At 55.4% G+C, this 12,092-nt stretch overlaps 1 protein-coding gene across 4 annotated transcripts in view; it reads right to left on the bottom strand.

Annotated features, from left to right (window-relative positions):
* The window catches only part of Myo9b (myosin IXB), a 99,886-nt gene that overhangs the window by 28,939 nt on the left and 58,855 nt on the right, over window positions 1-12,092 (bottom strand). For 3 of the 4 annotated variants that reach the window (XM_052752499.1, XM_052752501.1, XM_052752500.1), the window contains exons 10-16: window positions 11,887-12,021; window positions 10,512-10,633; window positions 7,910-8,051; window positions 7,502-7,706; window positions 6,515-6,593; window positions 3,347-3,460; window positions 1,567-1,606 (exon numbers count right to left, since the gene is read on the bottom strand). In XM_052752499.1, coding sequence (XP_052608459.1) covers window positions 1,567-1,606; window positions 3,347-3,460; window positions 6,515-6,593; window positions 7,502-7,706; window positions 7,910-8,051; window positions 10,512-10,633; window positions 11,887-12,021 — 837 coding nt within the window. Of the gene's footprint in view, window positions 1-1,566; window positions 1,607-3,346; window positions 3,461-5,285; window positions 5,376-6,514; window positions 6,597-7,501; window positions 7,707-7,909; window positions 8,052-10,511; window positions 10,634-11,886; window positions 12,022-12,092 lie in introns of all 4 variants that reach the window. The other variant, XM_052752502.1, reaches the window with a different exon arrangement.

The following is a 12,092-nucleotide window of genomic DNA, read 5'->3' as shown; positions in this document are numbered from 1 at the left end:
CTGCTGTGAGGACTGGCACATATCACTACCCCTGGACTTTACTTTTCATTTATGGAAACAGAATTTTGCACTGTAGCATCACCTGCAACTCATAATTCCCCTGCCTCATACCTCACTAGCAGAATGACATGCATGCATCACTATAGACAGCCAATCTTCTACTTAAAAAAAAAAAACCTTATTTTTTAAAAAAGTTTATTGTATGTGTGCCTGTGGAGGTCAGAGAACAATGTGCAGGAGTCAGTTCTCTCCTTCCATCATGTGGGTCCTGGGGATCAAACTCAAGTGCTCAGACCTGACATCTCGTCGGCCCCATCCGACAGTTTAACACACACAATTTACTAGTGACGTTGTATCAGATCACTTTAAGGCTATGAGTCTAAGGAGGAAAAGGAACACACTCCATATTGAGACAGCCTTTCACCCTGACACCTCACTGTATGCATGTAAATGTTCAGAATGCTTAAGAACACTCCAGAATCCCAGTGGCTACTGGTGTGCAGAATTCTGGATGAGAATTACTGACCTTATTAAAAAGCAAAAACAACAACCCCCCCCCCCACCACCACCACCACCTGTGAGCTCTTCACGACTGTAGCCCTCACTGGCTTGGTCTCCAGGGTGTGGACAAGTGTGTGCCTGTACAAGAGTCCAGTGCAGCACACACAGTACAGTGTCGTGCACAGTGCAGTCACTGTCAATGCCTGTGGCAGGGTGAGCCTGTGCTCTGGAGACAGAGGACTGCCTGCACACCAGTGGTACTGAGAACGTTCCACTGTGAAGCCGAGAGGAGACCGAGAGTCTGCAGAGCACTCAGGCCTGCCCTGTCCTGCTGAGGAGCCTCACAGGCAGCACCTGACTCATGCTGGGTAAGGATTAGCCCAGTGGAGATTTGAGATGAGCCAGGCTCTTTCTTTCCTGAGAGTGACCTCAGCTCCTCCTGGGCAAACGATCTCATTGCAGGTCCTACTCTGCAAGACAACTGCAAGCCAGGTCTGATTTCTGTGCTGGGAACACAGAGACTGATAAAGGCTAAGCATCCCAGCCCCATATTGGGGGATTCTAGGCAGGGCTCCACCCCTGAGCCACGCCCCCAGCCCCTCACTGGGGATTCTAGGCAGGGGCTCCACCCATGAGCCACGCCCCCAGCCCCTCACTGGGGATTCTAGGCTGGGCTCCACCCCTGAGCCACGCCCCCAGCCCCTCACTGGGGATTCTAGGCGGGGCTCCACCCATGAGCCACGCCCCCAGCTCCTCACTGGGGGATCCTAGGCTGGGCTCCACCCCTGAGCCACGCTCCCAGCCCCTCACTGGGGGATTATAGACAGGGCTCCACCCCTGACCACGCCCCCAGCCCCTCACTGGGGATTCTAGGCGGGGTGCCACCCCTGAGCTTCACTCCCTGATACAGTTTTGTATTAGAGGGAGAGTTAGCTGGACGGGTGAGAAGAAGGCATGAAAGAGGTTCCAGAAGCTCAGTGTCTCTCTCCCACCTCCCTGTCTCAGAACTTGAGAAAGGTGCTCTCAAGCCGCGTGTGATGGTGCCGTCTGCCCGTGTGGGTTTACCTTTGGAATGATCTGCTTTTGTTTGATACCTTTACTCTTCCTGTCAAAATATTAAAAACGGTGTGAATGTGAGGGACAGGGCTGGGGGTTGTGTTAGTTCAGCAAGCCACGCCTTGCGGGTTAGATCCAGAGAGAGACAGAGAGAGGACAAGTGCAGCAAGGTCGCCACCGACTCCCCAGACACCCTCGGGCTCCTGCCTTCCACACTGCAGATCTGTCCCATCTGAGTGCAGGACCATGCTGGAGACTCCAGGTCTGTATGCGGCAGTGAGGAAGTGAACCAGCAGCCATGCACACAGCACCGAGGCCCCGAGCTGGCCTGATGTGCTAAGCGACTCCGCTATGTCAACTCTCCACTGGTGGGGCAGACTTGCCCTGCGAAGAACAATGGCCTGGGTGGCTCCTCACCCGACCATCTTAAGGGCATTTATCATTAGTTTGTCATGCTGGGTATGGAACCCAGGGCCTTCTTCATACTGAGATGTCCCTCCTCTGAGCCACATCCCAGCTCCAGGATGCCGATGGTGGAAAGGAAACCTGGAAGCCCAATCCATGGCCTAGGGGCTGGCAATCAGCTTTTTTTCTTGAGACTCAGGGTCTCATGTAGCCCAGGCTGGCCTGTACTTGCTATGTAGCTGAGGATAAACCTGAACTCCTGATTTTCCTGCCTCCACCATCCCAGTGCTAGGATGATAGCATGCAGTACCTTTTTTTTTTTTTTTTTTTCCAAATTAAGACAGGTTAACCTCAAACTCATAATCCTCCTGCCTCCGCCTCTTTCATGCTGAGTGTATGCTTAGGCAAGTGCCACAGTGCCTGGGTGTGACGTGGAAAAACTAGAGCACACAAGAACCCTGCTCACTGTGCACGTGGCCATGAGCTGCTGTGTGCTCTCATGCCTCAGGACTGGGATGCTCACCCAGCCTCTGTCCCTGAGCCACATCCAGTCCTCAACTGCATCTCAATTAATTTGGGTTAAAAGAAAGTAACAGAGAAACATATGCAAAAATCATTCTTGGATACGGTGGCACATGCCTGGAGCCCCAGCTGCTCCCAGAGCTGAGGCAGGAGGATCTTTGAAGATTTCTTTTTAAGTATGTGTGCACACGAGTGCAGTGTCCACAGAGGCTAGGTGACTCCTCAAGATGGAGTTCCATTTGAGTTACCCAACACGGGTGTCAGGAACTGAACTCTGGCCCATTGCTAGAGCAACAAGCACTGGAGGAGGATCCTTGAACCCAGAGGTTGGAGGCCAGCTTGGGCGACATGGTGAGACCCTGGCTCTGGGGTGGGTTGGGGAGAAGCAGCAAAAGTCGGGCTCCTATGGGCACAAGCACTATTCCCAACCAGTCTGTGGCTGGGGACTGCGGGTGCCCTGACAGGCCAGCACAATAGGGGCTGAAGAATTTTCACCCCATTGTGCAGGGGATGCTGAACCCCAAGGAACTTAGTGAAATGTGGGCAGGGGTGGGCTGGGACCCAGGCCTACAGACTGGCCCCTGGCTTCACATGGTCCTTGCTCCCAAGGCTTCCTAACAAGGTCACAGCAGGCAAAGGCCAGGCAGGGGAAGCTTGTGCTCTGCAGGCTGGCCAGGGTGGAGAGGGTAAGGGTCAGAGGGAGACCTCCTCACGGAAGGAGCATTAAGGCTGGTCAGCAAGGGCTGGCTGAGAACTGAACTGCAAGGCAGTGGTGGGGGTAGGGGGGCTGTTAGTGGCTGTTTGACAGGTGGGAGACGTTGGCAGAGGTGGCTGCTGCACTTGGAGGAGCTGGGGGACTCACAGGAAGAAGGTGCGGGGCTTCTGGAGCCGACTGAGGGACTGAAGAAGCCTCCGCGGGTCCTCGCCCTGCCATGGCAATCCTTTGAGGCTCTTGATGATTTGGTTATGCATATCGCTAAGGACCAGAAGGGGACCCGGTGACAGAAAGAAGAACAGTTAGAGCGTGGCCCGCCACCTGGGGCCCCCAATGCCCATCAGGGTGTCCCCAGGCCACAGGAGACAAAACATGCATCTGAGGAAGGGGTGCACAGACAGGTGGGTGACCATTGTGTCTTTCCAGAAGGAGGGAACTGGGCCAGAAACAGCCACTGTCCCTGAGCTCAGGGATGAACCATGGGCTTATGACAGGACCCTGGCTGGTCTGAATCTTGATACGTAGAACAGGCTGACCTTGAACTCACAGAATCAGCATCTGTTTGCCCAGCTTTTCTTGTTTTTCAAGAATTTCATTTGTGTGTGTGAGTGAGAGTGTGTGTGTGTGTGTGTGTGTGTGTGTGTGTAGGTACTCTAGAGGCCAGAGGTGGTGCTGGGTACCTCAGACCTGGAGTGACAGGGATTTGTGAGTAGCCCGTGTGGGTGCTCTCAACTGCAGGGTCCCCTTCTCAACGGCAGGGTTTTATTTACACCTGGGGGGACGGGGTGCATGCCACAGCCTGTGGAGGTCAGAGGACAGCTCCAAGTAGCCTTTCCTTCCATCGCATGGCTGACTTGGAAATCAAACTCAAGGCCATCGGGAGGGCAGCAGGTACCCTTCCCTGTGAGCTGTCCAGCAGGCGGCTCCTGTATTTATGAAACAGGGTGGGTCTGCAGTGCATGGCCCAGCCTTGAACTGCCCTGGTGCCTGGTACTTCTCGGCTGGTGGCTACATTGCCTCCTTCTAGCCCCAGGGGACCAACCTGTGTCCAGACATGCATGGGGACATTCTTCCTGGGGTTTGGCACTTTTGGCACCTGGCAAATGGCAGCTAGAGACAATGTCCAACACCCTTTAGGATACAGGTGACCCTCACTGCAGGGACAGGGCTAAGGTTAAGAACCTACCTGAAGAGGATCGACTTTCTAAAAAATTTATTTTATTTTTAACTATGTGTGTATGTATGTAGATATGTGTGGAGTTGGGCACATGAGTGCAGTGCCCACAAAGGCCAGAAGAGGGCGTCAGACTTCATGGTGCTGGAATTACAGGTGGTTGTGAGCTGGCCTAGGAGAGTACTGGCAGCTGGGTCCTCTGAGGACACTGAACTCCTTCTGCAGCACTTAGAGCGTGCACACTTGTGCCAGGATGGTGTCCAAGGCCCCTGCAAACCGGGCAGCTGCTCTGCAGCGGAGTCCTGCCCTGGCTTTTACTTGTTATTCAGTATTAACTTACGTGTGTGTGTGTGTGTGTGTGTGTGTGTGTGTGTGTGTGTCTGAGGGTGTGTGCATGTTTGTGTGTGTGTGTGCGTGTGTGTCTGTGTGCCTGTCTGAGGGTGCATGTGTGTGTGTGTGTGTGTGTGTGTGTGTGTGTGTGTGTGTGTGTTGGTTTTCCCCACCATGTGGATTCTGGATTCAACCCAATGTGGGCAGTCTGGTGGCACCTGTATGCAGCAGGCCGAGCCTCACTGCAGCCGTTCTAAAAGCATGTTTAGGCTCTGAAGGTTGGCCTGAAGGAGCCCCTGTGTGCAGCCCCATACTGTGATACATGCACCATGCCTCGTGCCCGGATGGACGCCACACTTACCTCTGCTCCCTCGCTCTCCAGGGAGGCACAAGAGCAAAAACGACACGGTGACAAGGGTTAATGGGTCCTTTTACTTCCTACATGGCCTTCCTGTCTAGAGTGCTCAGAGCAGTGGCCACAGCTTCCCCGGGAAGGACACTGCTCTGAGCTCCCAGACGGCGGCGGGCGGCCCTGGCCTGTGCCTCCCTGGTCTTGCGTGCGAAGGCCTGGCTGCTACTTACTTCCTGCTCTCATAGAAAGCCATGATGTCCTCAAAAGCGTTAACATCCAACTCCTCAGAGCGGTCAAAGGAGAAATCTAGCCCTGCACAGCTGCAAGGGAGAAGCTCAGTGAACCAGGCGGACACGCAGCCCCGACACAGCTTGACTAGGCATGGGCCACTCACTCACAGGAGAAACAGCCAAGCGGGTGGGGGCATCGCCTCTACTCGGGCCTCTGGACAAAAAATTAACTCCTGGTTGGGTTCAGGGCCGTGCTACACCGGTCAGGCTGGTCTCAGTCACAGCCTGCTCTTCAGGATACTACTGCACAGCGAGGCTGACAGATGTGCACCACCACGCCTGCCCCGACAGTTCCTGTCTCCACGGGGCCTGCCTGGCTCTCAGGCTGCTGGGACACTGCTTTCCTGACCTTCAACTGCTGGACAGCTGTCAAGCATGGGTGACCTGCCATATCCCAGGAGCCCCCACTCTTTTGGTCAGCATAGCAAGGTGAACCCAGAGCCTCAATTGTGCTAGGCAAGTACCAAAACACAGAGGTGTACCCCCAACCCTTTTATGATCACCAGGATCTCACTCTGTAGCCCAGGTTAGCCTTGGTCTTGCAATTCTTCTACCTCAGTCTCCCAACAGCTGCAAGCACAGGCCAGTACCCCCAACCCAGCTCATATGCACTTTTATACCATCCTGAAGCCAAGGGGAGGGCTTAGCTCTCTGCCCAGGCTCACAAATTCCTCCCACTCAGAAGGGAAAACTCAGCAGAAGGTACTGTGGGGTCCAGAGTGGGATGAGAGAAGAACCATGCCTGCACACCCAAGCCCTGGGGACAGAATGCGGGCTTCTCTCAGGCTCAGAAGCCCAGCATTCTACAACGAAGCCACGCCCTCAGAGTGGAAGACTCTCTCATCAGTGTGTCACTCTGCAGCTGCAAAGACCCCCAGCACACACACCCCACCCCACCCCGCGCTCCAGTCTCCCAGGCCAGGGAACCAAAAAGCATCCTCTGTGCTGACCTGCCCACTCCTGCCCAGAGCAGACGCTGTCCCAGGGCCTGCCTTCTGGGGCAGGTCTTTCTGCAAGGGTCTTTTTGTTCTGGGTCTTTGAGTCCACCCAGCTGCTTGGGAGCTTACTCAGGGCCACAGGGACCCTGGTGGGTAGTAAAGGGTTCCACAGTTGTGTAAACAATGACACCTCACAGGGCTATCATGGGAACGAACTGAAGTCTCGCTCACCGGTACAGTTTTTCCGAAGGGGTGTTGGCTCCTCTTGGTAGCTCTTCCGTGTGACTTCGAGTGCCAGGGCTACTTATTCCTGCTGGAGATACAGAGTGCACACTGTTTGGCAGGTTCCCCACAGCACAAAGGCTATTACTTTTGTGGAGTAAGCAGTCAATTCTTTTTCTTTCTTTTGAGGAAATGGGAATTGAACCCAAGACCTTGTACATGCTATGTAAGCAGTCTATCCAAACCATGTCCCAGCCCCTCACTGGGGGACTCTATAGACAGGGGCTCCACTCCTGAGCCACGCCCCCAGCCCCTCACTGGGGGGACTCTATAGACAGGGGCTCCACCCCTGAGCCACGCCCCCAACCCCTCACTGGGGATTCTAGGCGGGGCTCCACCCCTGAGCCATGCCCCCAGCCCCTCACTGGGGTTCTAGGCAGGGGCTCCACTCCTGGCCACACCCCCAGCCCCTCACTGGGGATTCTAGGCGGGGCTCCACCCCTGAGCCACGCCCCCAGCCCCTCACTGGGGATTCTAGGCGGGGGCTCCACCCCTGAGCCATGCCCCCAGCCCATCACTGGGGATTCTAGGCGGGGCTCCACCCCTGAGCCACGCCCCCAGCCCCTCACTGGGGATTCTAGGCGGGGCTCCACCCCTGAGCCACGCCTCCAGCCCCTCACTGGGGATTCTAGGCGGGGCTCCACCCCTGAGCCACGCCCCCAGCCCCTCACTGGGGATTCTAGGCGGGGCTCCACCCCTGAGCCACGCCCCCAGCCCCTCACTGGGGTTCTAGGGAGGGGTAATACTGCTGAGCCCTCAGCCCTCTTTAGTCCTGAAGACAGACTCATTATCTTTCTCACTCTGGCCCCGAAGTCATGATTTTCTGAATGCCTCCCAAACAGCCATGACCAGATTTAGAATGGGCTGTAACTGTTTGTCAACCATGTTGCTTGCTCCCAGGGTTGGCACCAGGGAGGGCAGCCCTTCAGCCCCTACCTGCTGCTTTCTCAGCTCTCTCTGCACGCAGGCGCCCGGCCTCCCGAAGCACAGCCATGGCCCTGATGGCAGCCCGCAGCACAGCCCAGCGGAACACAGCCACTGGGTCCATGCCGATGAGCTGGCGCACATAGGAGCTGTCACTGCCCCGCAGCAGTGCCACAATGTCGGGCCGCATGTAGTCCATGTTCTTCTCCCGGAAGTCCTGGTGAGGTGGGAGTGGTCAGTCACCCCTCGGAGCCCATGGATGCCCCAAGAGCATTACGAGAAAGGGCTGATGATGCCCTGCAATCCTGGCCTGACGGGCACTGAGGTTTGGAGTGAGTCCAAGCATCCCCAGAATGTGCAGTCCCCATTGAGTAGCAGCAAATGGCCCAAGAGTGCATGTGGGTGGGATGCTGCACCTACCTTGATCTGATACTTCACTCTGCCCGCAAAGTGCTGGATGATGAAGGCGGGCTCCAGGACTGGTGTGCCCAGGAAATACTTGTTGTCCTCATGCTGCTGCTTGAACTTCGCCAGCAGGGTGTGACTTGTGGCATGCGGGAAGCTGCAGACAAGGTTGGACACACTGAGCCAAGAACCCACACTGAGTACAGAGTGGGAAGGCACCCGAGCTGCTTTGAGGGGGGCTGATGCCAGGCAGTGTGGACAGAGGATGGACGAGGAGAGGACAGAACGAGTGCCAGCTTCCCTGTAGTTAGTTCTTGATTGGCATGGTGTGGACGTGCATGTGCCTGCATGTGCAGAGGTCAGACAGCCTGCAAGAGTTGATTATCTCTGTCCACCACGTGGACCCTGGGGATTGACTGCAGGTCTTCAGGCTTGCTGGCAGGCATCTTTGACTGACTGAGCTACCTAGATGGCCCACCTGTCAGCTTCTAACCATATATTGAACATCCACGTGGCAAATGTGGGACCACAGGATTAACACACAGCAGGGTCCAGGAGGAAAAGTCTCATGCACCCCACAGAGCTGTTTCTGCTCCCTGCTCCACTGTAGACCAGGTTTGCTGGTTTCTATCAATCTCCCAGAAATGGACCTGGCAGCTTCTTGGATCCCACACTGGAGCTGCCTCTAGCTTTGGGTCCATGTGTACTTGGATGTGTGCCCTGGAGCTGAGGTATCAGGCCCCTGTTCCCCACACGGAGAGTGAGGATGGCCTCGCAGATAAAGCCAGGCTCTGTTCTGTCTGGGAGGGAGGAGATGAAGGAGTAAGAGGCTCCTTGTACCTGGCTATTTTTGTCACTTGGGAGGGAAATGTCTCCCTGGGTTTTGGCACACCCTGCTGGTCCCAGCCTCACTGTAAACACAGGCAATGCCAGATGTGTGCCTGATGCCCGGCCCTGGAGCTCCACAGCTTTGTGGGGGAAGAGGAGGTCTGTCTGGCAGGGGAGACACAACCACTCAGGGCTTGGAAGAAGCCTGGAAGGTGGGATACTCACTGCCTTGGGCACCAAAGAAAGACAATAATAATAAAAAGCTGCAGTAATAAATATTAACATGGCTGTTTCAGGAAACTCCAATCAGGGCCAGCCAGCCAGCTCAGCAGGTGAGGGCACTGGTGGCCAAGCCTGACAACATGGGTTCCATCCCTAGGAACCACATGGTTGAAGGAGAGAAATGATCCAAAAAGTCAAGTCATGCACAGTGCACACCCGCCACCCAACAATAACACATTTGCTGCCTACTAACAACACACCCGCCACCCAACAACCCACCCACCAACAACAACACACTTGCTACCTAATAACAAGCCACGTGCCACCCAATAACACACTCAACACCCAACACAACACTCGCCACCCCACAACACACCTACAGCCCAGTAACAACAACCTACCCGCCACCCAACAACAACACACCGACACCTAATAACAACAATACATTTTAAACCAAAGCCTGACACAGGCCACCCAGTGAAACTGCTCGAAGCAGGAGGCTGCAGCCCTGGCCCATAGACAGGCAGCAATGAGGAAGCCATGTGGTTGGGTTTAGAGCCAATGAGAAGGCAGAACAGGAAGGCAATAAAAAGACAAGTCAGACAGGAAGAAGCTCTCTCAGGGGAAGCGACGGCAGTGAGTGGTAAGCTAACGGTGGTCTTGGCGCTTCGCTAGTGCTCTGATCTCTTGGGCTTTTAACTCTGTAATTGGCTCTGTGTTTCTTATTTAGTAAGACTGGTTAGAAATTCATCTACAATTGGCACCCAACATGGGGCAAGAATCCATCCCTTGCTGTTTTCCTCAGGGGCTGCAGACAGAGCCTGGCTCCTGTGGCTCCTGTCACAGTGCTCGCCTGGCCCTTTTCTCCTCTGCTCCGCTCTGCTTCACGGGGTGGGCATTTGGCCTGAGGCACAGGATGTGAAGCAGGGTGCTGGGGATGAAGAGCTGCAGGGGATTCTGGGACCCTAGCCCTTCTCTCAAGAATGACGGTGGACTCCTAATCCTCCTGCCTCCATCTCCCAAGTGCTAGAATGACAGGCATGTTCTGTGGTGCCGGGGATGGAACCCAGGGCTTTAGGCACGCTAGGCAGGAGCTCCAGCACCATGCACAGGGAGAGCTCCTTTGGCCTTGTCTGCTATTTCCATGGGAACCTGTCACGGGATGACTCTAAGATTCTAACAGTTTTGTAATTTGGGGGCACGTATTCTCCATGACCACTAGAGAAAGACTTGTCAGCACAGCCATGGCAACCAACCCAAAGCCACCTGATTTCTGCAAAGGCAGCTGCGTGACTGAGACCCCTTTCATTCTTTTCAACAGAGCACACACTGTTGGTTCTGCACAGCCCCAGCCCTGCTCCTGGGACACAGGAACCTTCCTGTGAAGATGTGTTCAGCCAGCACAGGTGAGCCACACGCCCGCCATTTCCAGAGCATGACACACAAGCATTAGGCAACAGTGAGGCCCAGGGACTGGGCAAATCCATGTGAGAAGCTGAGCAGTTCAGGAAACCTGACTTGGTCCCCACATTGGCACTGGCTGAACAGCCAGGACAGGGACACTCACTTGCTCTCTTCGTCCAGCAGGTAGAAGAGGCCCGTAGGCTTCTTGCTGATGAGGTGGATGCAGCCCACGTTGTCGGTGTAGTCAATGTTGTGCCACGCAATGCCCTCACCCTGGTACTCCTCCTGCAGGGTGAGGAAGGTTAAGGAGGGCACTGCCTTGGATTCAGAAAGGAGCTCCCTGAACACAGTGGGGTTGAACTGAGGGTCTTGCACAAGCTCAGCAGGGGCTCCAACCCCAGCCACGCCCCCTGCCCTTCACTAGGGGATTCTAGGCGGGGCTCCACCCCTGAGCCACGCCCCCAGCCCCTCACTGGGGATTCTAGGCAGGGGCTCCACCCCTGAGCCACGCCCCCAGGCCCTCACTGGGGATTCTAGGCAGGGGCTCCACCCCTGAGCCACGTCCCCAGTCCCTCACTGGGGATTCTAGGCGGGGCTCCACCCCTGAGCCACGCCCCCAGCCCCTCACTGGGAACTCTAGGCAGGGGCACCCCAGCCACGCCCCGGGCCCCTCACTGGGGGATCCTAGGCAGGGGCTTGAGCCATGGCCCCAGCTCTCCTGATTCTACATGACTTACAAGCCCTGTACTGACTCCCCCTGCTGGTCACCCCAGGAACTAGCCCTGCTGATCCCCTCAGGCTGCCCAGGCAACAAAGAGATGGTGCCCTGTACACTGAGGGTAGTTCAGAGAGCCAAGGGGACTCCAGCAATTTTCCCCTTAGTGTGACTCAAGAGAACCCACAGTGCAAGTCCAAGAGGACTTGGACATGTGTGTTTACAAGCCAAAGCACCAAAGCCACAGGTGACAGGTGACTGGATAAATTCAACACAACCTGGCCATGAGAAACAGGAATAAAACTGACACTTGAACAGGGATGAGAATGGAGCCATTCTCCTAAGTTAAACAACCCAGCAGTGGAAAGGCAAACATAGTATGACTCCAATGACCAAGGGCTGAAGTGTCATCAAATTTACAGAGACAGAAAGCATTAGAGGAGGTCTCCGGGGCCTGTGGGAGTGTGGGTGTGTAACTGGGATGGAGCTTCAGACAACTCAGATATGGCTGCCTCTCCATACTGATGGGTCCTGCCTCCTCAGAGAGGCTGCCATGGTGAAAGGAAGACACGGGACATGTTCTGAACACCTCTAGGGACACACAGATGATAGAACAGAATGTTACACTGCTGCCTTGCTGCAGTGGCATCTAACATCTGGAAGGGTTGAAAGACTGGAGGGCTGAGCATGCCACTGAGTACAGGACAGAGCACTGAAGACCGGGGACCTGTGGTCCCGACTCCATGCTCTGCTGGTACTGAGGGGCACCGCTGGGCCTTCAGGGTGGTTGGCTGGGGGTGGGGAGTAGGTGTCCAGCTCTCACCTGCTCCAGCTTGAAGATATGCTGAGTGAAGTAATACTGCAGCTGCTCATTGGCATAGTTGATGCAGAACTGCTCGAAGCTGTTCCGTTCAAAGTCCTCAAATCCGAAGATGTCTAGGACACCGATGGACAAGCACTGGAGAGACAAACTGTAGTTATAGCCAGGGCCTGCCGGGGATGCTGAGCTTGCTGCGTGAGTGGAGATGT

The sequence above is a fragment of the Peromyscus californicus genome, unplaced genomic scaffold (genome assembly GCF_007827085.1).
Source record: "Peromyscus californicus insignis strain IS unplaced genomic scaffold, ASM782708v3 Scaffold_23__1_contigs__length_62951481, whole genome shotgun sequence".
Lineage (NCBI taxonomy): Eukaryota > Metazoa > Chordata > Mammalia > Rodentia > Cricetidae > Peromyscus > Peromyscus californicus.
The sequence above is the reverse complement of the archived record's forward strand: the minus strand, read 5'-3'. Positions and strand labels throughout refer to the sequence as shown.